Genomic DNA, 23905 nt, shown 5'->3' on the forward strand with positions numbered 1-23905 from the left:
GCGCTCTGTACGAAAATCACTGACTGTGCTGTGTGCAGTCTGTGGCTGGTTTGCAGTGTTGGAATTCACTATTGTAGTGTTGGGCAGTTGGATGTGAACAGCGCGTAGTGTTGCGCAGTTGCAGGTGAGCCGCCAGCAGTGGGGAGTGAGATGGCGGAGTTTTGAGAGCGGATGATCTGGACGTGTGTCCACCAGAGAGAGTAAATTTGTAAGACTGATATATATATACACTACTAAGGTAAATACATTGTTTGTTCTCTATCAAAATCTTTCATTTGCTAACAAAGCCTATCAGTAGTTAGTGCCTTCAGTAGTTAGCATCTTTTATTTAGCTGGCAGTATTGGCGCTCGCTGTATTGCAGTAGTACCAGAAACGAAGATTTTTGTGAGGTAAGTGAATCGTGAAAGGTATAGGTTAATGTTAGTCAGGGCCATTCTTTTGTAGGCATTATTGAAAGTCAGACTGCGTTGCGCTAAAAAATTGTGTGTCAGTTTAGTGTTGATCAGAATAAGTAAAGAGAGTAATGTCTGAGTACGTTCAGTTTTGCTCAGCTGTTTGAAAATCAAATAACGTAGAGGTTTACCAGCACAGTAATTCATTAATTTTTCGAAGGGGACGTTTCAAACTTTATCTTTCTGACGCAGGCTTAAATTAGACGAATAAAGGCATACGTTTATAAGGTATGGCTGTGGTCCATGGAGCTCTTCTATATCTGACGTTTCGTCCAAAGCCACGTTGGACATCTTCAGAGGTGCTCCTGGTTGTCTTGCCGACAGTTGGCAAGACTCAGCACAACCAGGAGCACCTCCGAAGATGTCCAACGTAGTTTGGACGAAATGACAGGGATAGAAGAGTTCCACGAACCACGGCCATACAACCCCGACACATCCGGTCGTGAAAGCCTTCACTGTATACAGCTGCAATATTTTTGACTTTGCAGCCATCGTATTCAGGTACAAGAAGCCCTTCGTAGAGCAGTTGAGAAGGCAGCAGTGGCACGATGATGTAACATGGTGTGAGGTTCAGATGAAAGATGAGTTATTCGGTACGTATATTGTGAGAAAGTCCGCCTAAATTGTGGACCTTCTGCGTGATTGGTTGCTGCGTTCGGAAGTTGTGCGCCAAAATGATAATTTCTGTTATTAATATTAGACAAACTAAACGGCGTATTTACTTGCATTTCAAATCAAAACATCTCTCAATAGCATGCTATCATTCCATTATTTCACAAGTATTAATAACCATCAGAATAATAAACTACTGCCAAACGAAAAAGCAAACGAAGCACTTCGGTGATCTTCGAGTAGCGCCTAACTTGGATGGCGCTCGGAGTAGTTCGACTGTAAGATCATATCTGGTTCGGCAGTTTCTAAGGACAAACATGTTGTCTGCCGCGATCAGCTTCAGGTTAAGAATGGTTCAAATGGCTGTGAGCACTATGGGACTTGACATCTGAGGTCATCAGTCCCCTAGAACTTAGAACTACTTAAACCTAACTAACCTAAGGACATCACACAAATACATGCCCGACGCAGGATTCGAACCCGCGACCGTAGCGGTCGCGTGGTTCCGGACTAAAGGGCCTAGAACTGCTCGGCCACAGTGGCCAGTCATCAGGTTAAGACTTTATTAGCAATGTATGGTTATAGGGACACGTAGTTGAGAATAGTGTAATAGTAATTACGGAAATACGTAGTTCATTAATTACTGGAAGAATGGGAATTATTTGTGACTCTGAAGTGGAATGTAATTGTGCAGTTGCTCGTAAAGGTAAAAAGCGAGTGGCATCCGATATAAAAAAAGACTAATTGGAAATTTAATTATTCACATAATATCAACTCCTCGCTAAGAGTTTCTTACTGCCTCAAGATAACGGATCCTATGTGCTGTTTTCTGGGCAAGCGACAACAATTATAGAAAACTGCAGGTTAGTGAACATTTATTAGACCTTATGTATTACATCCATGGCGGTGGAATCATATAGGTACCTCGCGTGTACTGCAGTTGTAGTATAAATGAGATCAATGACACGTCATCTGTGGTAACAAAGAGGAGGTATAAAAGAAGAGAAATTTTCAAGAGAAGAGGTTTATCATATGGACGTATAAATACCTCCCTCTCTCACCTCTCTCTTTTTCAACTTGCCGTATGTTACCTGAGTTCGCTGGACAAAATATTACTAGTCACCCCCTCAAAAGAGCCATGTTCGTATTCATAGAGAGGGTCTTGTCCCCATGCGAAGACCAATTTACTAATTTATTTTTTCAGTTTCCAACCTTTTTAGATAACTTAACGGAGAATAATGTCGAACGAAAACTAAGGGTCTTGATAAAAGCAAAGGAATCCCACTTTTTAGTTGCTTGCTTGAGGGCTAACCCGTCGCAGATGGGCTTTTTGCCAGAATGCGTGCAAAAAACTAAGCCGTGGTCCGCTCTAGTCGATCTTTTGACGTCGAAGATCTTTCCTTAGGACTCAATGCGCTGTCTGTAGCTCACTTAGTGAGGAAAGTGAGGTGGTCAGAAGAAACTAAAATGCCTGCCGCGACTGTGCAAGGGAGAGTATGCGATCGTCCAGTATTGTACTCTAAAAGTAAGGGCGTGAGTGGATCTACACAGCGACACATGGATGGCCAGTAGTCGATTATTATTGGCCAGTTAAGTTTGGCTAGGAAGTTCTAGAAGGGAAATTTTCTGCTGAAGACGCTCCTGAGGACCTTGGAGGCCATCCTTTAGATTGTATAAGGACGCTGTCAAACAAGAGGCTTGGAACAACACCGGTGAAAGTGTACCACCTCCATCACTTCTGGTGACGGTTTCTGTTTGAAGTTCATAACGGTGTTGGCCGGTGATTCCTGGTTAACTTCCTGTCGTGCTCGCATTATGGTGACGTTATTTACTGTTGTTAGCTCTTGCTGATCAGCTCCGCGTGTTTGTGAGCCGTTCGGATTAGTGGTTAATTTGAAGCAAACTTGAGCTGCGTCTATGGACTCTAAACTCACATTTCTTTGGCAACGAACTGTCATCCTTTGCCGGCCAGAGTGGCCGTGCGGTTCTAGGTGCTACAGTCTGGAACCGAGCGACCGCTACGGTCGCAAGTTCGAATCCTGCCACGGGCATGGATGTGTGTGATATCCTTAGGTTAGTTAGGTTTAATTAGTTCTAAGTTCTAGGCGACTGATGACCTCAGAAGTTTAGTCGCATGGTGCTAAGAGCCATTTGTCATCCTTTGACGTACATTGAAATTTTTGTCCGGCTCTGAGATGAGTTGTGCTTGATTGTACCGGGTGGTTATAATTAAATTTTCCCTATTTAACGCGTTATAACACGAAAACTAACTACTGTATGAGTACCCAACTTGGTGGCATTCATGTCAAGGACACGGGGAAGAGTAATAATGCAGAATCTATTCAATTGAAACATTTTTAATCTGCTGGTACGGTACATCATACCATTACAAACCGGTGCCATTACTGCTACCAAAGGGGTTCAATACGGCGGCCGTCAGCGTCCAAAAGAATCTGAAAGCGCAGAATTACATTCTGCACAGCAGAACGATGCATGCCCGTAGGTAGGCTGGCTACTTCTCTTGATATGCTGCGCTTCAGATTAGCAAATGTGTGAACGTTCCTCTGGTAGACCCTGCCAGTCATGTAGCCCCACAACCAGAAATCACAGGGAGTGAGATAAGGTGATTGTGCCGGTCAAGTATTTGGAAACGATCGGCTGATAATTCGATCGTTTCCAAATGTGTTTCGGAGAAGCAGGTGAACTTCACGAGCGATGTGCGATGGGGCCCCATCTAGCATGAAAACTGTTGGGTTGAATGTGTCTCTCTCCTGTGCGGCGGATCTGATATGCTGGCGAAGCATATCACAGTGACGCTGGCCAGTCATACTGCGCTTCCTTGGTCCTTGAACGCCAACCTGTTCAAAACAGAATGGGCCAATGATGAACGTAGCCGTGAAGCCACACCATCCGGTGACATGTTCGCCATACAGAGAACTTCATGTACAGTGACTGGAGATGAAGATCCCCACACTCGGCACTTCTTTGTGTTCATCTCACCCGTCAGAGAAAAATTAGCTTCGTCTGTCCTCCAGGACCAGCCCTCGTCAACTTCAATCCTCGCGAGAAAGTGGAGAGCGAAGTCAATACGTCGTTGTGAGTCTGGTGGTGCAAACTGCTGTACGATATGGATCTTGTATGGATACCATTTGAGAATGACGTGAAGCACCTTCTGTACAGTGGATCACGGGATCTTCAACTGTCGTGACGCAGCACGCGCACTACCTGACGATCGGGAATTGCCCGCAGCGGTTTCGTCAAGCACCTGTGGTACAACCTGACATCGGTCTCTTTCCGCGGCGATGACGAGTTCTCCAGTTGATTCGAAGTTCTCCATCATGCTCCACAAAGCAGATGGAGAAAGAGGACCCTTCCCTAATCCTTTCAATCGGCGACATTCTCGAAGTGTAGATGCAGCATTACTGTTGTTTTGGTAATAGAGCATCACCAATAATGCCCTGCTCCTTTTGCCCAAGTTCTTGTTGACACGTCAACAAGTGCATTGCGACTGGGCGGGTGTGTGAGACTAGGAATCTCAACGACTGATCACGGCACCTGATGGCCACAGTTGGAACTGGACTGTGGAGCTGTGGCGCATGGAAATCATGCACCCCATACTCCGGACATTAATGTTACCAAGTTTGGCACGGTAATTAGTTAAATAGGGAAACTTTAATTATAACCATCCAGTGCTTCTTAGTTCTGAAGGTTGTAGCTAAAGTGTTGCTGGTGGTTATCTTATTACATTCATGTGCTATGATACAGAGACCGGTTCGCTGTGTGTATATAGTTGGAATTTGGGCGTGTTGTATTACCAAGAACTGTTCACGTCACTGTTTATCACTGTCAAGCTGCCGTTCCCTTTAACCGAGGCACGGCGGTCGATGTAGTAGTGGCGAGAAGCTTCTTCTGTTCTATTCTACAGGGTGTTACAAAAAGGTACGGCTAAACTTCCAGGAAACATTCCTCACACACAAATAAAGAAAAGATGTTATGTGGACATGTGTCTGGAAACGCTTAATTTCCATGTTAGAGCTCATTTTAGTTTCGTCAGTATGTACTGTACTTCCTCGGTTCACCGCCATATGTGTGGGCTGACGAGAATCCGCACGTAATTGCACAATCACGTCATCAACACAGATTTTCTGTGAACGATTGGGAAGGCATTTTTGGTGATGTCTTGATTGGGCCCTATGTTCTTCCACCTACGCTCAATGGAGCACGTTATCATGATTTCATAAGGGATACGCTACCTGTGCTGCTAGAAAATGTGCCTTTACAAGTACGACACAACATGTGGTTCACGCACGATGGAGCTACTGCACATTTCAGTCGAAGTGTTCGTACGCTTCTTTAACAACAGATTCGGTGACCGATGGATTGGTAGAGGCGGACCAATCCCATGGCCTCCACGATCTCCTGATCTCAACCCTCTTAACTTTCATTTATGGCGGCATTTGAAAGCTCTTGTCTACGTAACCCCGGTACCAAATGTAGAAACTCTTCGTGCTCGTACTGTGGACGGCTGTGATACAATACGTCATTCTCCAGGGCTGCATCAGCGCATCAGGGATTCCATGCGACGGAGGGTGGATGCATGTATCCTCGCTAACGGAGGACGTTTTGAACATTTCCTGTAACAAAGTGTTTGAAGTCACACTGGTACGTTCTGTTACTGTGTGTTTCCATTCCATGATTAATGTGAACTGAAGAGAAGTAATAAAATGAGCTCTAACATGGAAAGTAAGCGTTTCCGGACACATGTCCACATAACATATTTTCTTTCTTTGTGTGTGAGGAATGTTTCCTGAAAGTTTGGCCGTACCTTTTTGTAATACCCTGTATACAGCCTGAGTCTACCTTCGATTATTTGTTTTCCTTTTAAAATTTATTCAAATCACATATTTTTTATCTAGTAAAACACGTATCTAACGTTGTCAGATTTTAAGTTATTAGGGGTTAAGTTTGTTCCTTTTTTATACTGACCGAATTTAACGTATAGCTTAAGATTTGTTTTGAAATTTTATTGCATGAGCGATTTTTTTCTTTTTTGAAACTTACTACTTCAGAGTTGCTGTAACAAAATTTCACTTAAAATTAAACCCTCGCACTACGGGAGGTTATCCTGCACTTTAAATTCAGTGCATTTAAAATAGAGACAGTTAAAGTTTGAGATAAATAATACGGATATGAGCTGCCTTCTCTTTAAAGGTTATTTTACTAACAGTACATTTGATTTAAAAGAAAAGTAATGGGATGGTTGTGTTTGACGGTCAATAACGCAGGTAAGGCACATGGCGCACTGGACTGTGTGTGTTCAGTACGGACTAGGCATCAGTGCAGGTTGTTTACGTGCACACTTCGTATTTGCATTCAGAGGCCGAGGTCGACGTGCAATGAAAGGCCTAACAGAGTTCCAAAGGGGGCAGATTGCGGGGCTGGATCAGCTGGAGCATCAGTAACCAAGTCGGCCAACTTATTGCTTGTTTCAAGGGCAACTGTTTCAGCAGTCGTGACAGTCTACATAAAACATGGAAGGACACTATCGTATAAATCTAATAGTGTTCGCAAATCAAAACTATATGACAGAGATCATCGTATGTTAATACAAATTGTGTCAAAACAACACAAAACTACGGTGGCTAAACTGACTGCAGAGCTCAATAGCCATCTTCGAGACCACGTGTCTATCGACACAGTCCTCCGAGAACTCCATAAAGCGAATATTCATGGTGGACTTGCTATACCGAAACCATTAGTAACGACAACCAACGCAAAGAAGCATAAACAAGGTGTCGGGGCCATAAGTCCTAGACGGCTGACCTGTGGAAATACGTCATATGGTCAGACGAATCAAAATTTTCATTTGTTTCCATCACTGGGCCGAGTTTAGGTCTGGAGAACGCCAAAAGAAGCCTGCAATCCTGATTGCTGGATTCCAACGGTTAAGCATGGTGGTGAAAGTGCGATGGTGTGGGCAGCCATATCATGGTATTCTGCTGCTCCCATCATTGGTCTCAAAGGCTGTGTTACAGCCAACGATTATGTAAATATTTTAGGTGATCAAATGTTGTTTCCAAACAATGATGCCGTATTTTATGACGATAACGCCCACATTCACACAGTCAGGAAAGTACAATCGAGGCACGAGGAGCATGCAGCTGAAGTGCAGCGTCTTCCCTGGCCAGCACTGTCCCCGGACTTGAACATATCGAACCATTCAAAATGGTTCAAATGTCTCTGAGCACTATGGGACTTAACATCTATGGTCATCAGTCCCCTAGAACTTAGAACTACTTAAACCTAACTAACCTAAGGACATCACACAACATCCAGTCATCACGAGGTACAGAAAATCCCTGACCCCGCCGGGAATCGAACCCGGGAACCCGGGCGTGGGAAGCGAGAACGTTACCTCATATTGAACCATTGTGGGTTGTGTTGGAGCGCAGACTCTGGTGCAAATTTACGCCTCCCTCGTCACCACTACAGTAGTTAGAAGAGGTTCTGATCGAAGAGTGGCATAACATTGCACTGAAGACTATGCCATCATTATATGCCAGGATTCCAAGAAGAACCGCAGCTGTATTACGGGCAAATGGGGATCCAACCGCTTAATAATAAACCATTCCCAAGTATGTACAGCTGTTCACGTTACTTTGCCTATCCCCTGTATATTGTGCGTTTCAATTTTCGTAGTGTTAAAGTGCCAAATTGCCTTGTAATACGTCTCTGAGTTGAAATAAATGTTTTGTAAATATTAAAGATTTTATTCTGGGTAGTCAGACCTTAATTCCAAGCAACCTTTGCTTTAGCTTTTCTTGCCCTAAATAATCAATTAAAAGAGCCCAGAAACAGCTCCGTCTGCTAAAGGAGCCCTCGCGCAGATCGATAGTACTTGCTGCCAGCGACAAATGTGACATGTTCGCGAGTACAGGGAAGTCGAGTAAGGCAAGACAGAGAGGAACAGATTTACCATTAGGTAAATAATAACAGAAAGAGTGACCTTTTCCAAACGTAGGCGGAAGAGAACGAAATAAACAGTACTGTCCCCATTTGCATAGCCACAGTCTACAAACCATTGTTCAGAACCGTAGTGCTAAATGAAATACTGAGTGCACGCTTTGATTTTGTATAATGTGGACTTCGAAGTTGTCAGAATTGGGACAGTTTGTTACCCCAATTACTCGACACATGAATGTCTCAAATTTTCTGACGAGCACTTTTCCAGTTACGTATTTCGGCGAATTCAGATTTCTTCGAAGTTGTGCCATAGAGATGCACTAAGCCCTGACAAAAGTAAATTATTATATTAAAACAGATTATCTACTTTATTATTATTGTAATTAAAATCCTAAGCTAATACATCAACATGATTTCTCTCAATTCACAGTTAAGTGCCTGGGAGAGGCTTCATCGAACCACTTTTGCACTGTTTCTCTACCGTTCCACTCTCGAACAGCGCGCGGGAAAAACGAACACTTAAATCTTGCCGTGCGAGCTCAAATTTATCTTATTTTATTATGATGATCATTGCTCGCTGTGTAGGTTGGCCCCAATAAAATGTTTTCATACTCTGAGTAGAAAGTTTGTGATTGATATTTCATGAGAAGCGAAAAACGCCTTTCTTTTAATGACTGTCACCCAGAATCGTGTGTCATAGCCATGTGACTCTCCCCCCTATTTCGCAATACTACGAAATGAGCTGCCCGTCTTTGAACTTTTTCTATGTCCTCCGCCAATCCTGTTGATGTGGATCCCTTACCACATAGCAATAATTCAGAAGAGGCCTGACAAGCGTAGTGTAAGCAATCTCTTTAGTACAGCTGTTACATTTTCTAAGTGTTTTGTCAATAAATCGCATGTATTGGGGCAAAGCTGTTTCTACCCCAAAGTACTATTATCCAAATGGGTTACGTCATTCAAGATGCTGGCCTTGATGTCATCTGATGACATCATCCAAGATGGCGGCTATTACGTCATTCAAGATGGCGGATTTTGACGGGAAGCTTGAATTTTGGCGGTAAGATAGGTCAATGGGGCTACCTCCACTAACCTAATCCCCTCCCCCAGAAAATGGCGATAAGTTCAAATTCCATCAGGATAATGCAGCCGCTACTAACGTAGAAAAATGGCTGGAAAGAAAGGGCAGTTCGGCTGTCTCTGCTAGCCTAAGAAAATGGCAGAAAAGAAAGGGTATTTGGACTACCTGCACTAATCTAAGTCACCTGACTGCCACCTTGTCCTAGGAAATGGCTGGGAGAGGAGTAAACCTGTGTTGGACAAAAGTCTTTATTTTGCATGTTGTTGTGGTATTCAGTCCTGAGACTGCTTTGATGCAGCTCTCCATGCTACTCTATCCTGTGTAAGCTTCTTCATCTCCCAGTACCTACTGCAGCCCACATCCTTCTGAATCTGCTTAGTATACTCATCTCTTGGTCTCCCTCTGCGATTTTTAGCCTCCACACTGCCCTCCAATGCTAAATTTGATGCCTCAGAACATGCCATACCAACCGGTCCCTTCTTCTTGTCAAGGTGTGCCACAAACTCCTCTTCTCCCCTATTCTATTCAATACCTCCTCATTAGTTATGTGATCTATCCATCTAATCTTTAGCATTCTTCTGTAGCACCAGATTTCGAAAGCTTCTATTCTCTTCTTGACCAAAGTATTTATCGTGCACGTTTCACTTCCATACATGTCTACACTCCATACAAATACTTCCAGAAACGATTCCTGAGATTTAAATCTATACTCGATGTTAACAAATTTTTCTTCTTCAGAAACACTTTCCTTGCCATTGCCAGTCTACATTTCATATGCTCTCTACTTCGACCATCATCAGTTATTTTGCTCCCCAAATAGCATAACTCCTTTACTACTTAAAGTGTCTCATTTCCTATTCTAATTCCCTCAGCATCACCCGACTTAACTCGACTACATTCCATTATCCTCGTTTTGCTGTTGTTGATGTTCATCTTATACCCTCCTTTCAAGACACTGTCCATTCCGTTCAACTGCTCTTCCTGCTGTCTCTGACAGAATTACAACGTCATCGGCGAACCTCAAAGTTTTTATTTTTTCTCCATGGATTTTAATACCTACTCCAAATTTTTCTTTTGTTTCCTTCACTGCTTGCTCAATATACAGATTGAATAACATTAGGGAGAGGCTACAACCCTGTCTCACTCCCTTCCCAACCACTGCTTCCTTTTCATACCCGTCGAATCTCATAACTGCCATCTGCTCCCTGTACAAATTGTAAATAGCCTTTTGCTCCCCGTATTTTATTCCTGCCACCTTCAGAATTTGAAAGAGAGTATTCCAATCAACATTGTCAAAAGCTTTCTGTAAGTCTAAAAATGCTAGAAATGTAGGTTTACCTTTCCTTAATCTTTTTTGTAAGATAAGTCGTAGGGTCAGTATTGCCTCACGCGTTCCAACATTTCTACGGAATCCAAACTGATCTTCCCCGAGGTCGGCTTCTATCAGTTTTCCATTAATCTGTAAAGAATTCGTGTCAGTATTTTGCAACTGTGACTTATTAAACTGATAGTTCGGTAATTTTCACATCTGTCAACACCTGCTTTCTCTGGGATTGGAATTCTTATATTCTTCTTGAAGTCTGAGGGAATTTCGCGGGTCTCATACGTCTTGCTCACCAGATGTTAGACTTTTGTCAGGACTGGCTCTCCCAAGGCTGTCAGTAGTTCCAATGGAATGTTGTCTACTCCGGGGGCCTTGTTTCGACTCATGTACCAGTCTTTCTTTAAACAATTTAATGCATTACAGCCAGTGGACCGAAGTCACTCTCAGAACTGTCGTACAAATTCGGGCTGGTGCCCCCTCGGCACAAACATGTTACTGTTCTGGTCCAGATCAGCTTGCTCGCTGTGTTTGACTCCAGACCTCGTGGTGAACACACTGGACAGCTGTACTGCATCAAATTGTTTAAATAAAGACAGGTGCATCCAAATTAAGACTTCTGTCCAGCACAGGTTGAGTCCTCTCCCATCCATTTCCTAGGACAAGGTGGTGGTCGGGTGACTTAGGTTAGTGGAGGTAGTCCAAATGCCCTTTCTTTCCTGCCATTTTCTTAGGGTAGTAGAGATAGCCCAAATGCTCTTTCTTCCTAGCCATTTTTCTTACGTTAGTAGAGGCTGCATTATCCTGATTGAATCTGAACTTCCCGCCATTTTCTCGGGGAGGGGGTTAGGTTAGTGGAGGTAGCCCAAATGACGAATCTTCCTGCCAAAATATAAGCTTCCCGCCATAATCCTCCATCTTGAATGACATAACGGCCGCCATCTTGGATGATGTAATCAGATGATTGTCCCGACCGCTATCTTGAAAGACGTCATCGCCGCCGTCTTGTATAACGGTACTTTGGGATAGAAACAACTTTGTTCCAATACTATCACAGTCTTTCCCCAAAATATTATCTATATGATCGTTCCGATTTAAGTTATTTATAACTGTGATCCATAAATATTTAGCTGAGTTTACTGCGTTTCGATTTGTGCGATTTATTGTGTAACCGAAATTTAGAGGGTTCCTTTTAGTACTTATGTGGATGATTTAACATTTTTCATTATTTAGAGTCATGTATAACTTTTTATACCATGTGGATACGTTTTTAAAATCATTTTGCAATTCGTTTTGATCACGTGATGACTTTCCAAGACGGTAAATGACAGCATCATCTGCGAACAATCTAAGAAGGCTGCTCAGGTTGTCCCATAAATCTTTTATGCAGATCAGGAATAGCAGTGGCCTCTAACACCTGCTTGGGGAAAGCCAGATATTCCTTCTATTTACTCGATGACTTTCCGTCAGTTATTACAGACTATGACTTTCGTGAATGGGAATCACAAATCTAGTCACACAACTGAGACGGTACTCCACTGACACGCTTTGAGGAGCGGTGTTCAAAGCCTTCTGGAAACCTAAAAATTTGGAATCAATTTAACGTCTTCAGTCGATAGAAATTATTACTTCGTCAGTGTAAGGAGCTAACTGTGTTTCACAAGAACGGCATTTTCTGAATTCGTGTTTCCTATTTGTCAAAAAATCGTTTTCTTCGAGGTAATTGAGCTTCTGTCATTATAGTGAATTATAATGTTCGAACACAGTATATGTTCCATACTGTAAATCGACACTAGTGATACGGGTCTGTAATTCAGCGGACTACTCCTGTTTTCTTTCTTGGGTATTTTTGTGACTTGTGCAGCTTTCCAGTCATTGCGTACGCACCTTTCTATGAGCGAACGGTTGTTTATGATTGCTAAATATGAAGGTATTGTATCAGCATGCTCTGGGAGGTCATCTGTGGCATGTTAGAACTTGGGGTAACTGCAAGTTATATTTTATGGGAAAGGAGGTTCAGAGAGACATAAATTGTAGACACCGAAAGTAGCCTACTTATTGAACTGTAGCAAAAAATTGTGGATGGGATTTAGGCCTCCTCCCTGTAATTTTGGAGCCTTGCGTTAATGGTCCATTATAAATGAACACATTCATTTGCAATGTCCTTTTTCCGTTAAGCAGTAAATTTGTATTGCTGTAATTGTATTATGAAACTTAACATACGGTTGTCATTCCTGTAATTACTGAACGTCTAGCTATACTTCAAATCTCATACAATTTTTGAAATCGACTGATTCATCACTAACACCTTTTACACATCTTGGGATTGGACAACTTCTCCGTGCAACAGGACGCCTTCGTTATAGACTTCACTCACAGTTAATAAGCTGCGCGTGTAGCGCGCCAACAGCCGTGGCCTGCAGCAGACTGCAGGTCGAGTGGGAGGAGTTTTAGGTGGCTGCCGTCTGATCTGCACCATCTTCTGGAGCCACGTTAACTATTCCTAGAACCTTAGCACATGTTCCACTACTCTGCATCTCGTTTCTGAAAGGAACATACCGGTAAAATCAGGAAAATTCTGGGTTTTACACAGGGTGACGACTGTATTGATATCGTATACAATCTGCGAATGCATTGGTAAGGAGGGAAGGGGGGGGGGGATGAATACTGTACAGTGTGTACCCTCCTCCGCCACCTACTGTACTGTGGCATGGGAAATATTGGTGTAGACGATGAAAAAAGGTTTTTTTAAAACTTTATTCCTCGCCTTTCATTGTTTTTAAACATCTTCATTTCGAAAACTAGATGCAGCGTGTCCCTCCTAAGACTCATCTGGCGCACTTTCTCTAGTGTTTCTGTAGATATTTACAATTTAGTTTTTGGAATGTGTAGTTGGTGTCAGCCCAAACACTGCACATGATGTCTTTCACGCGCCGCCCAGAGTTGATGGAGAGCGTCAGTTTGTTTCGAGTTACAAACAAATGAATTCCAAAGCGCAATTTTACGCGCCCATTCGATAGAGCGCTCCCAAATTAGTTTATTGCGATGTTTATTTTATCGATATGGTTTAACAGGGATAGTAAAACACGAAGAATAACCAGTACATTAGCAGCGATACCACTACCTTGGCCTGCGCTGTCTCTAAAGCCATAAAGCAGCGCTGATCAGTCGCTGTGGCTAAGCCATGTCTCCACAATATCCTTTCTTCCAGCAGTGCTAGTTCTGCAAGGTTCGCAGAAGAGCTTCTGTGAAGTTTGGAAAGTAGGAGACGAGACACTGGTAGAAGTAAAGCTGTGAGGAGGGGGTGTGAGTCGTGCTTGGGTAGCCCAGATGGTAGAGCACTTGCCCGCGAAAGGCGAAGGTCCCGAGTTCGAGTCTCGGTCCGGCACACACTTTTAATCTGCCAGGAAGTTTCAGTATTTGTTTGCTACACATTGAAAAAGCGACATTGCAAATATCTGCTGAAACACTGGAGAAAATTGGTCTGACAGCTCTCAGGAGGGACACCCAGTATGTCCATTAGTATCTATCACCTTTTGTAAATAAACCTTGTGTATAGCAGCATTTGCGTAGGGAACAAGGAAGATAGGAAGTAAATGCTACAAAAATTACCCTCCGCCACACGCAATAAAGCTGCTTGTAGAGTATAGACGCAGTTGTGCAAGGTGACAATTATTGAACTATATGAAAAAGTAAATTAGTTACAAACTACGACGTGCACACACTTTATTCAACATGTAAACGTCACTGTAGATATTCGGATTTAGGTTATGACATGTTCGATAATCCTGCCATCATTCGCGATGATGTGGCGCAGACGAATAGCGAAATTTTGCATGATCTGCTGAAGTGTCGGAACATCGATGCTGTCGACGACCTCCTGAATGGCTGTCTTCAGCTCAGAAGTGGTTTTGGAGTTATTGCTGTACACCTTGTCTTAAATATAGCCCCACAAAAAGGAGTCGTATGTTTTCAGATCCGGAGAATATGGCGGCCAATCGGGAACCATGCCAGTGGCCTGTGGGTACCCGAGAGCCAGAATGTGGTCCCCAAAGTGCTCCTCCAGGGCATCAAACACTCTCCTACTTGGATGGGGTCGAACTCCGTCTTGCATGAACTCCATCTTATAGAGATTAGGGTCACTTTGGATAATGGGGATGAAATCATCTTCCAGAACGTTTACTTACCGTTCGGTAGTCATAGTGTCATGGGCTACGACGCCGATTATTCTGTGACTGCACATTGTACGCCACACAGTGCCGTTGAGTGTGAAATGCGGATTCTCAGTGCCCAAATGAGCCAATTTTGTTTACTGAAGAACCCATCCAAATGAAAGTGAGCTTCGTCGCTAAACCAAACCACATACCGCATACTAATTCCCATCATAACCCCGCGGCCAACCGTGCAGTTTGAACGTCCTAACGCAAACTATTTAGCAGTTTTTTTTAAATAATTGAAAAGCCACGATCGCTCACCATCGTTTACTAATGACCGGTTTCAGCACTCTGAAGGTGCCATTATCGGATCTGTGAAGGCATAACATAACAGGTTTGAGGGAGGGATTGCATGAGTTAACTATATACATTACAATTATTACAGAACCACATATCTTAGACGTGGATTAACATTTATAAAATCATATGGACACCATGGCACATGAGGCAGACCATCTGATAAAAATCATTATCACAACCAATAAAAAATAATAAAAAACTGCTCTCGTGGGCGTTCTTTCCATAAAATATAAAACTGGAGTCACCGGATAAAACCACCACTGCTCGCCTAATTGTAATGTATATATTAAGTCATGTAAGCCCTCCCTCAAACCTGATATGTTATGCCTCCATAGATCCAATGATGGCACCTTCAGAGAGCTGAAACCGGTCATCTAGTGAGCGATATTGAAGCGATCGTGGCTTTTCGATTGTTAAAAAAATAATAAATAATTAAAAAAAAAAACAGACTGCTCGCCCCACGACATACCATGTATTCACTGCTCTTCAGGAGTTACGACGATTTTATTTCACACAATTGAATGATTGTCACCGTTAGGCGTAGAATTAGCCGGTATCAAGGTCCCGCAGACTGGGTTCGGAGAGAAACACTCACATGAAGGCCTTGTAGTTGGGCCCGATCTTCTGCACGTGGATGTCGTATTTGGAGTCTACGTAGGGCTCGACGGTGCAGTAAGTACCCGCGACGGCCACCACGCTCGCCATGTCCTGGAAGTCGCTGTTGGTGTCCACCTTGACCTTCCCCAGGCCGCCGTGGGCGTGGCCGATCTTGAAGACCACCGGGAAGCGCGTCGAGCTCAGCTGCAACACAACATCCCGTGACCAATCAGGGGGCAGTAAGGGCACAGCGGGCAGCAGCTGCCAAGCGCCACACACGACAAAGGCTGTGGATTTTATATTAATCAGATACAAGGTGTTAAAGGAGTAACGAAACCCTTCGGGAAATTTATGGTACGTGAAAGCCAGAACTGAAATATCAGTTCACCCAAAACAGTTGCAACTCTCAAAAATTCTCGAGAAAGTCAAATTTGAAGTTTTGCGACTGTCTATAACACCCCAAACCAAGTGAAATTATTAAGATGAAACGTGTAGAATCCTCGCGTCCCGCTTGGTGGTGGCGTGTTCCCTTCCCGGCTGATGCAAATTTTTAAACGAAGTGGCATTTTCTGGTAGCATTTCCGTAAAGCGTAAAATACATAAAGATGGAAAAACGCAATTCGTAATGTTCTTTAAACAATCGAATTTTTGTACAGAAGTACAGAACTGAAATATCAGTCATGCAAAACAGTTCGATGCAACTCTCAAAAATTTTCGAGGACGTCGACTTTGAAGTTTTCGAAGTGTCTTTAACAACTCAAACTAACTGACGTTATTAGGATAAAACGTATAGCTGAGTGATAGAATGCTCGTGTACCACATGGGGGTGCCATGTTCGATTTCCGGCTGATGCAAATTTGTAAACGAAATTGCATATTATATGAGCATTTCCATAAAGTCTAAAATACATAAAGATGGAAAAATTTAATTTGAAATGTTCTTTGAATTTAAACAATCTTTATTAACAATCTTTTGTAAAAAATCATAATTAAGAATTTATATTTGGAATGAAAACTGGATCTTTGAGTGCAGTATATAATTAGAAATAAGAAGAGGCGAATTTCCCATTAAATACAAGTTAATTAAGCACTTCGTGTTCAGGCCACAAGTGGCCCATCGGGACCATCCGACCGCCGTGTCATCCTCCGATGAGGATGCGTATAGGAGGGGCGTGTGGTCAGCACACCGCTCTCCCGGTCGTTATGATGGTTTTCATTGACAGGAGCCGCTACTGTTGTATCGAGTAGCTCCTCAGGTGGCATCACGAGGCTGAGTGCACCTCTAAAAATGACAAAAGCTCATGGCGGCCTCGATGGTCATCCATCTATGTGCCGGCGACGCCCGACAGCGCTTAACTTCGGTGATCTGACGGGAACCGGTGTATCCACTGCGGCAAGGCCGTTGCCAAATACAAGTTAATTAGCATATATCTAATGAAATTTATATGTGTGTGATGCAGGTCTTTGAAATGAACGTAAAAAACGAAAAAATAATGACTAAAACGAGACTCGAACCAGCGGTTACCAGTTCCGAGCGCTACCGATTTTTTTCCATCTTTATGTGTTTTATGCTTCACGGCAATTCTCGCAGAACGAGCACCTTTATTTAAAAAATTGCCTTGGCTGTGATCGTACCCAGAGCCACTACATGGAAGATAAGCGTTCTACCACAGAGCCACATGTCCTGTCGAAAAATCGAACGTAGTTATGGGTATTAAAAGCTCTCGGAAAACTTCGAAGTCAGCTTTCTAGTGCGTGTTTAAGACTTGCATCGAACGGCTTAGGTGGACTGATATTTGAGTTCTGACCTTCACATACCACAAATATAAAAAAAATTAGAAAAATTCGTTGCTCTTTGGTCTCTTTTTAAGTTAAAAAAACTTGTTGCATGTTTCTGAAGTTAGTATGCCGAACTTTTATAACATCTACTGGTTATGTACTCAAATGTCCGCAGTTGGGCAAGACCCTTTGTTTTCGAGTATTTGGGTATTGCCAGGGAAATGATTCGCCGGTAGATACTGACTTATATAAAATTATATTTTATAAATATATATTTATATAAAATCTTCCACCGCTATCGTATTTCACCACTGTGTCAGCGAATTGCTACACCTTCGCTTCGTCAGTGTTTCATAATAGATTACAGGAATACGACAACAGATTTACACATTACAGCGCTTATACCACACGTGGAATCTAATATGAGCCTGCACTCTTAAAGAACTTTCTAAGCGGTTGGGAACATTCATACCGTCTGTACACAGATACATCACGTACTGCAGATAGCGTCGGAAGCGCATATTACCACGAACAGACAAGCCATACAGCCCTATTCCAAATATGTTCTGAAGCCTCGATACTTCATTAGAGCTCACAGCAGTACTAGAAAGACTTAAATATGCTGACAAAAAATGGTTCAAATGGCTCTGAGCACTATGGGGCTTAACATCTGAGGTCATCAGATCCCTAGAACTTAGAACTACTTAAACCTAACTAACCTAAGGACATCACACACATCCATGCCCGGGGCAGGATTCGAACCTGCGACCACAGCAGTCGCGCGGTTCCAGACCGAAGCGCCTAGAACCTCTCGGACACACATATGTTGACAGCTTGGATAAAATAACTATTCTGACAGACTCGCGATTAACATTTTCAATCATGCAGAATGATGCCGTCAATATTACCAACAATTAATTGGGGTACCAGATTACAGACCGTACTGCAGCGTCGTAACAAGACGATCTCCTTGCTGTGCATAAAGGGGCACCATGGTGTAAGGGGCAATGCATTTGTCGACGCTGTCAAAACTCGAGTGTAATCCGCCATGGGACAAAGACGCATGAACATGTTAATTACGCGCACCTTCTGTAAGACGTGGGGCGGCTGATTAGAACATTGTGGAACATTGTTGTACCAATAAATGGGAAGATCTTACGTAGCTGTATAAAGAAGTATTCTCTCATGACCGTGGCACTCCCTTGGTGTGTAACACAGAAATTCTCTCGTTGCCGTGTTCCGCTTCTGCTTTAACCAAGGACGGTTCCAACTGCATTTCTACCTGCTACGACTGACTGACTGATCCCTGTGTGACTGTGGCGCAGACGAGAACATCGACCACATCATGTTCGGCTGCCCACCGCGACACCAAGCGACACCAGAATTGCCGCAGTGGATGGTGCTACCAATATTAAGACACTACTCGCAGAGCGTGATGTGTCACTGTATATACATGGATAGAACTTTTGGGCGACTGAACACATCGTGATTTAACTGTGATGTACACAACCAATATAAATATTCTATGCGAGTCTTGGATGTACGTGTGTACGTCATTGGATAATCCCTTTAATTTGTAACATATAATGTGCTTGACTCTCGCTGGGTGGATCATGTCCAAAGACCACCAGTAAATAAATAAATAAATTCCCTGTCTGCAGAGAAAAATCTCAGATGAATGGAGTAATATCGTTGTTATATGACTCTTCGAAAAAAGGAAACAATAAAGAATGAGGAAACCCCAGAGGTGTAAATTTCATCGGTGTATAAGATCTGCACCAGAACGGTCTCTAAAACACAAATAGTAAATGAGTAGTTATTTCAGAGGATCGGGATGGTTCTAGAAACGGCAGGTCTTGCATCGACAGTGCTCTCATTACAAAACAACTTGTAGGGAAAAAAGAGAGTATAACAACGGAAACAACATAGTGTTCCCAGATTATAGGAAGGTGTTTGGCCAAATGCGCAGACAAATTGCCTGGAATGTAATGGAAAATAGAGGGTAACCCAGGCATATCATTGTCGTACTGAAAGACATATATAAAAATACAATATTGAAGATCAGAGCTCGACCAAAACTCATTGACAACGTCCACGTAAATGAGGAGGTCAGACGAGAGTGTCGCCTGCAATACCCTAGTTTAGAAATATCACACAAAACACAAATAAACACTTGTTTATTCGCCGATGAGCAGTTAATTATATATGATGATGTAAGGTAAACCTCACAACGCTGCTCAAAACATTGCTTAGTGTGCCAAGAAAGTAAAGTGAAGATCTGTACTACAATTCCATTTAGAACAGCAGTGCGTATAAAAAATTGTTATACATGACAAGATAATAGAAAAAGTAAACTGTTTCAGCCCTCTTGGAAATCAAATAAGTTATCTAGAAAATTAAGATTTAGGTAAAAACTTGCAAATTCTATTGTATTATGTGTGACTCTGTAAACAAAAAAAACAGGATGTGGAAAGAAAGTAAAATTAACTCTGGCAGGTCCTGTACTTGTCTGGACCCCTACTAAAGGACAGAGAAATAAGATTCCAGCATCTGAAATGAAATTTCTAAGAGCTTTGAAAGAAAACACAAAATTAGATAAAGTAAAAAAACTTTATAGAAATTAGAAGAGGGTTAGTAGTTGAACCAATAAACGAGTTAATAGCTGAATGTAGAGTTAAATAGAAGGACGATATGGGAAGATAAACAGGCTTCACGCATGAGATCTGAAAATGAAGATCGCTGTGATCTTCAAAGTAATCTCCATAATGTTGTTCACGTAACTGAGTACCACGTTGTAGTGTTTGTTGTGGAGTGGCAACAACTAATCGCTTTTTTCTTTTTTTTTTTGCGGTCGCCCACTGATAGTCACGAATCAATTACACAGACGCAGGCACTACTCGGTCTGTGGTTACCTAAGAAGAGCAACAACTTTTGGAAGTAAGCTAAGAGTCAAGAAATGCAAAGACGAGAAGCAGCCCCCCAGTACGAAAAATTAAGTATTAATATCTGTTAGGGATGGTCGCAGTTCGTCGATGCTCATGTAGATACAGACACGGATATGTAAACATCCATAGCCGAAAATAATAAACCCCAAAGGATAGATGTTGCTTCATATTAAGGTAAAATGGTGACTTTATAGAATGGCATAAAAAGCAATATGCAACTATATTTGATATCTTACTCATTAATCCAAAAGTACAGCAATGTATTAAAAACCACGAAATGTTTTGTCTACCGACTGTGAAAACATCCTTTTTGAAAAAAAGTTTCTACTTCAGTTAGCATATAACCCGCTTTAGAAAACAGCGTTTCAGGAAGTGGGCGAAGCAGCTATGCAGGTCAAATATTTAAATTGGATAGATAGTCCCAATAATACGAGGGTTGTCCAGAAAGTAACTTCCGATCGATCGCTAAATGGGAAACCACAGTGAAAATCAGAAATATTTTATTTGCAACAGTCAGCTACACTTTCCAGATACTTCTCGACATAGTCGCTGCTCCGACTTAGACATCTTTCGGAGCGTTATATCAAATTTCCAACACCTTCGTCACAGAAGGCAGCCGCCTGTGCTTTCCGATAATTCTCTACGCTGTCTATAGCACGTAGCCTGCGCCCAAGAGGTGTCTTCATATCCAGCGTTTCATATGAACAGTGGTGATACTCAGGACGAACCAATTAGGGCTGTGTTGTGTGTGATCGAACACTTCCCATCGAAAAGGCTGCAGGAGCGTCTTCACGGCCCCTGAAGGATGCGGCTGAGAATTGCCACGAAGAAGGACGTGCGTAGCAGTTGTGTTAGGTGGGCTGCATTCGTTAAGGCGAAGCCTCTCAGCGGGCCCTCCAACTTGGCGGGAAACATCTTTATTCTAGGAACCTTTACTCGCTCCCAGTGCGCTCTCACCTGAAAAGAGCGTCTTGATGCGATCGAAGGTTATACAAAAGACACTACCCAACACATCTGTGCAAAGCTTCATCGGGTTTCCACTGTGGTGTCCATTTCGCGACCGATAGGAACTTACTTTCTGGATAACCCTCGTATCATTTCATATTGATAATGGATCTTGTTTAAGATTTATAAGTCAATGTCTCAGATAATAAGCAAACTACACTGAGGTGACAAAAGCTATGCACATAAACAGATGGCGGTAGTATCGCGTACACAAGGTATAAAAGGGCAGTGCATTGGCGAAGCTATCATTACTACTCTGGTAGTTCATGCGAAAATGTTTCTGACGTGATTTTAGCCACACGACGGGAATTAACAGACTTTGGGCGCGGAATGGTAGTTGGATCTAGACGCTTGGGTCATTCCTTTTGGGAAATCGTCAGGAAATCAAATATTCCGCGATTCACAGTGTCAAGAGCGTGTCGAGAATGCCAAATTTCAGGCATTACATCTCACTACGAGCAACGCAGTAGGCTACGGCCTTCACTTAACGACTAAGATCAGTAGCATTTGCGTAGAGTTGTTAGTGCTAACAGAGAAGCAGCTCTACGTGAAATAACGGCAGAAATCAATGGGCGACGTACGGCGAACTTATCCGTTTGGGCAGTGTGTGGCTTTAATGGGTTGTGGCAGCAGATGAGCGACGCAAGTGCCTTAGTTAAACAGCACGACATCGCCTGCAGCTCCTCTTTTGGGCTCGTGACAGTATCGGTTGGCCCTTAGACGACTGGAAAACCATGTCCTGGTCAGACGAGCCCCGATTTCAGTTGATAAGAACTGACGGTAAGGTCTGAGTGTGGCGCAGACCCCACGAAGCCACTTACCCAAGTTGTCAATATGGCACTGTGCAAACTGGTGTTGGCTCCATAATAGTGCGGGCCGTGTTTGCATGGAATGGAATGGATCGTCTGGTCCAACTGAACCGATGATTAACTGCTCGGCAACTTGGAGATCATTTGGAACCATTCGTGGACTTCATAATCCCAAATAACGTTGCAATTTTTGTGGATGACAACGCGCCATGTCACCGGGCCGCAATTGTCCGCGATTGGTTTGAAGAACATTCTGGACAGTTCGAGCTAATAATTTGGCCATGCAGATCGACCGACATGAATCCCGTCCAACATTTATCGGACATAATCGAGAGGTCAGTTCGTGCACATAATTCTGCGCCGGCAACACTTTCGCAATTATGGAAGGCTATGGAGGCAGCATGGCTCAATATTTTTGCGGACTTGTTGAGTGCATGCCACTGGGAGTTGCTACACTATGCGGGGAAAAAGGAGGTCCGCCACGATACTAGGAGGTGTCCCACGACTTCTCTCACCTCAGAATATAATAATAGGTTCAAATCTTTTTGCTAATTATATTTCTTACTCATCCCTGCTGTTGGCTCATCACGTGCGGAGCGCTCTGAACCTACTCTTATTGAACTTTCTACATGCAAATTGGAAAAGAATGTCGCCAGAGAAAGATAATACTCTGCACCCCAGCAGAGACACACTACACCTTACAATATGAGTAGATATGGGGTACGGTAACTCTCAAAGGGCGAAACAGTCATTAGCAAACGACGAAGCTATAAATTCTTTAAAAAATTTTAGTGAACGTATCATCGTAATACTGAAATTACAGTTTTGCTTCTAAGCAACTTGTAGTCCTCCTCAGTTTCAGTTCTAAACTTTGTTTAAAGTTTTTATAAATAAATTCATTCGGAATGAAACCTTAGTCCCGCTGAGTGAGGTACAGGCAGTGATTTCAGCACTTTCCCGGTGCAGTGTATGTTACGCGATTATGCCACTGGATGCTTCAACCTACTCTGGACGAATGACACTTTCTGCATTGTACTCTTTGCGTTTTCGGGCTGTAATTGTCTGTGTCTCGAATTCTGTTTCTGTGCGTGAAGGCCATCTAAGCATCACATCCAAAATGTTGGGCATAACAACTTAAATTCTGACCGAATTCGGTACAACAGCGTATTTCAAAGGCAAGTGCTTCACTATATAGTACCCTTTCCCCTATCCGCAACAACAAAAAATGCTATTTTCAGAAGCAGTATACGGCGTGGCAGATCGCGTTTATGACGGAATTTGCATTTACTTATCCTTTACATGGACATACTCAGAGAATAAAAATCCTGAAATGGTCGCTATTATAAGTCACTGGTGATTTTCCAGGTCATTAAAAGTCACACAGAAACACACACACACACACACACACACACACACACACACACACACACACACACACACACACAATGTTTGGATATTGATTTCACGTTCCTCGAATGGCCTCCATTCACCTAACCAAGACTGATATCATATAATTGGTATTGTTATTGCAGTGCGTCCCGTGATAATAGCATTTTCATTGCAAACGGTCAAATTAGCCCAGAATGTTATTACAGCACAGGCGAAAATCTCTGCATGCGTAGAGCCACTTTAGAGACAGAGTCCACATTACACACATAATATCCATCCTCCTACTGAAGACTGAAATAAAGCAATTCCTGGCTCTGCGAATAATTCCCTATTACTGCAGTGTGTCCGAATTGTATGTTCGTCCCCACATGGACTCCTTCTGTCCCTGAAGTTGGAAGGAATGATCTGGAAAGGAAGTTAAATTTCAGCCAGAAGTAA

At 42.8% G+C, this 23905-nt stretch overlaps 1 protein-coding gene across 1 annotated transcript in view; it reads right to left on the reverse strand.

Annotated features, from left to right (window-relative positions):
• LOC126282191 (synapsin) overlaps positions 1-23905 on the reverse strand; it is a 783143-nt gene that overhangs the window by 63336 nt on the left and 695902 nt on the right. The window contains exon 5 of the mRNA XM_049981720.1: positions 15540-15745. Coding sequence (XP_049837677.1) covers positions 15540-15745 — 206 coding nt within the window. The remainder of the gene's footprint in view (positions 1-15539; positions 15746-23905) is intronic.

The sequence above is a fragment of the Schistocerca gregaria genome, chromosome 7 (assembly GCF_023897955.1).
Source record: "Schistocerca gregaria isolate iqSchGreg1 chromosome 7, iqSchGreg1.2, whole genome shotgun sequence".
NCBI lineage: Eukaryota > Metazoa > Arthropoda > Insecta > Orthoptera > Acrididae > Schistocerca > Schistocerca gregaria.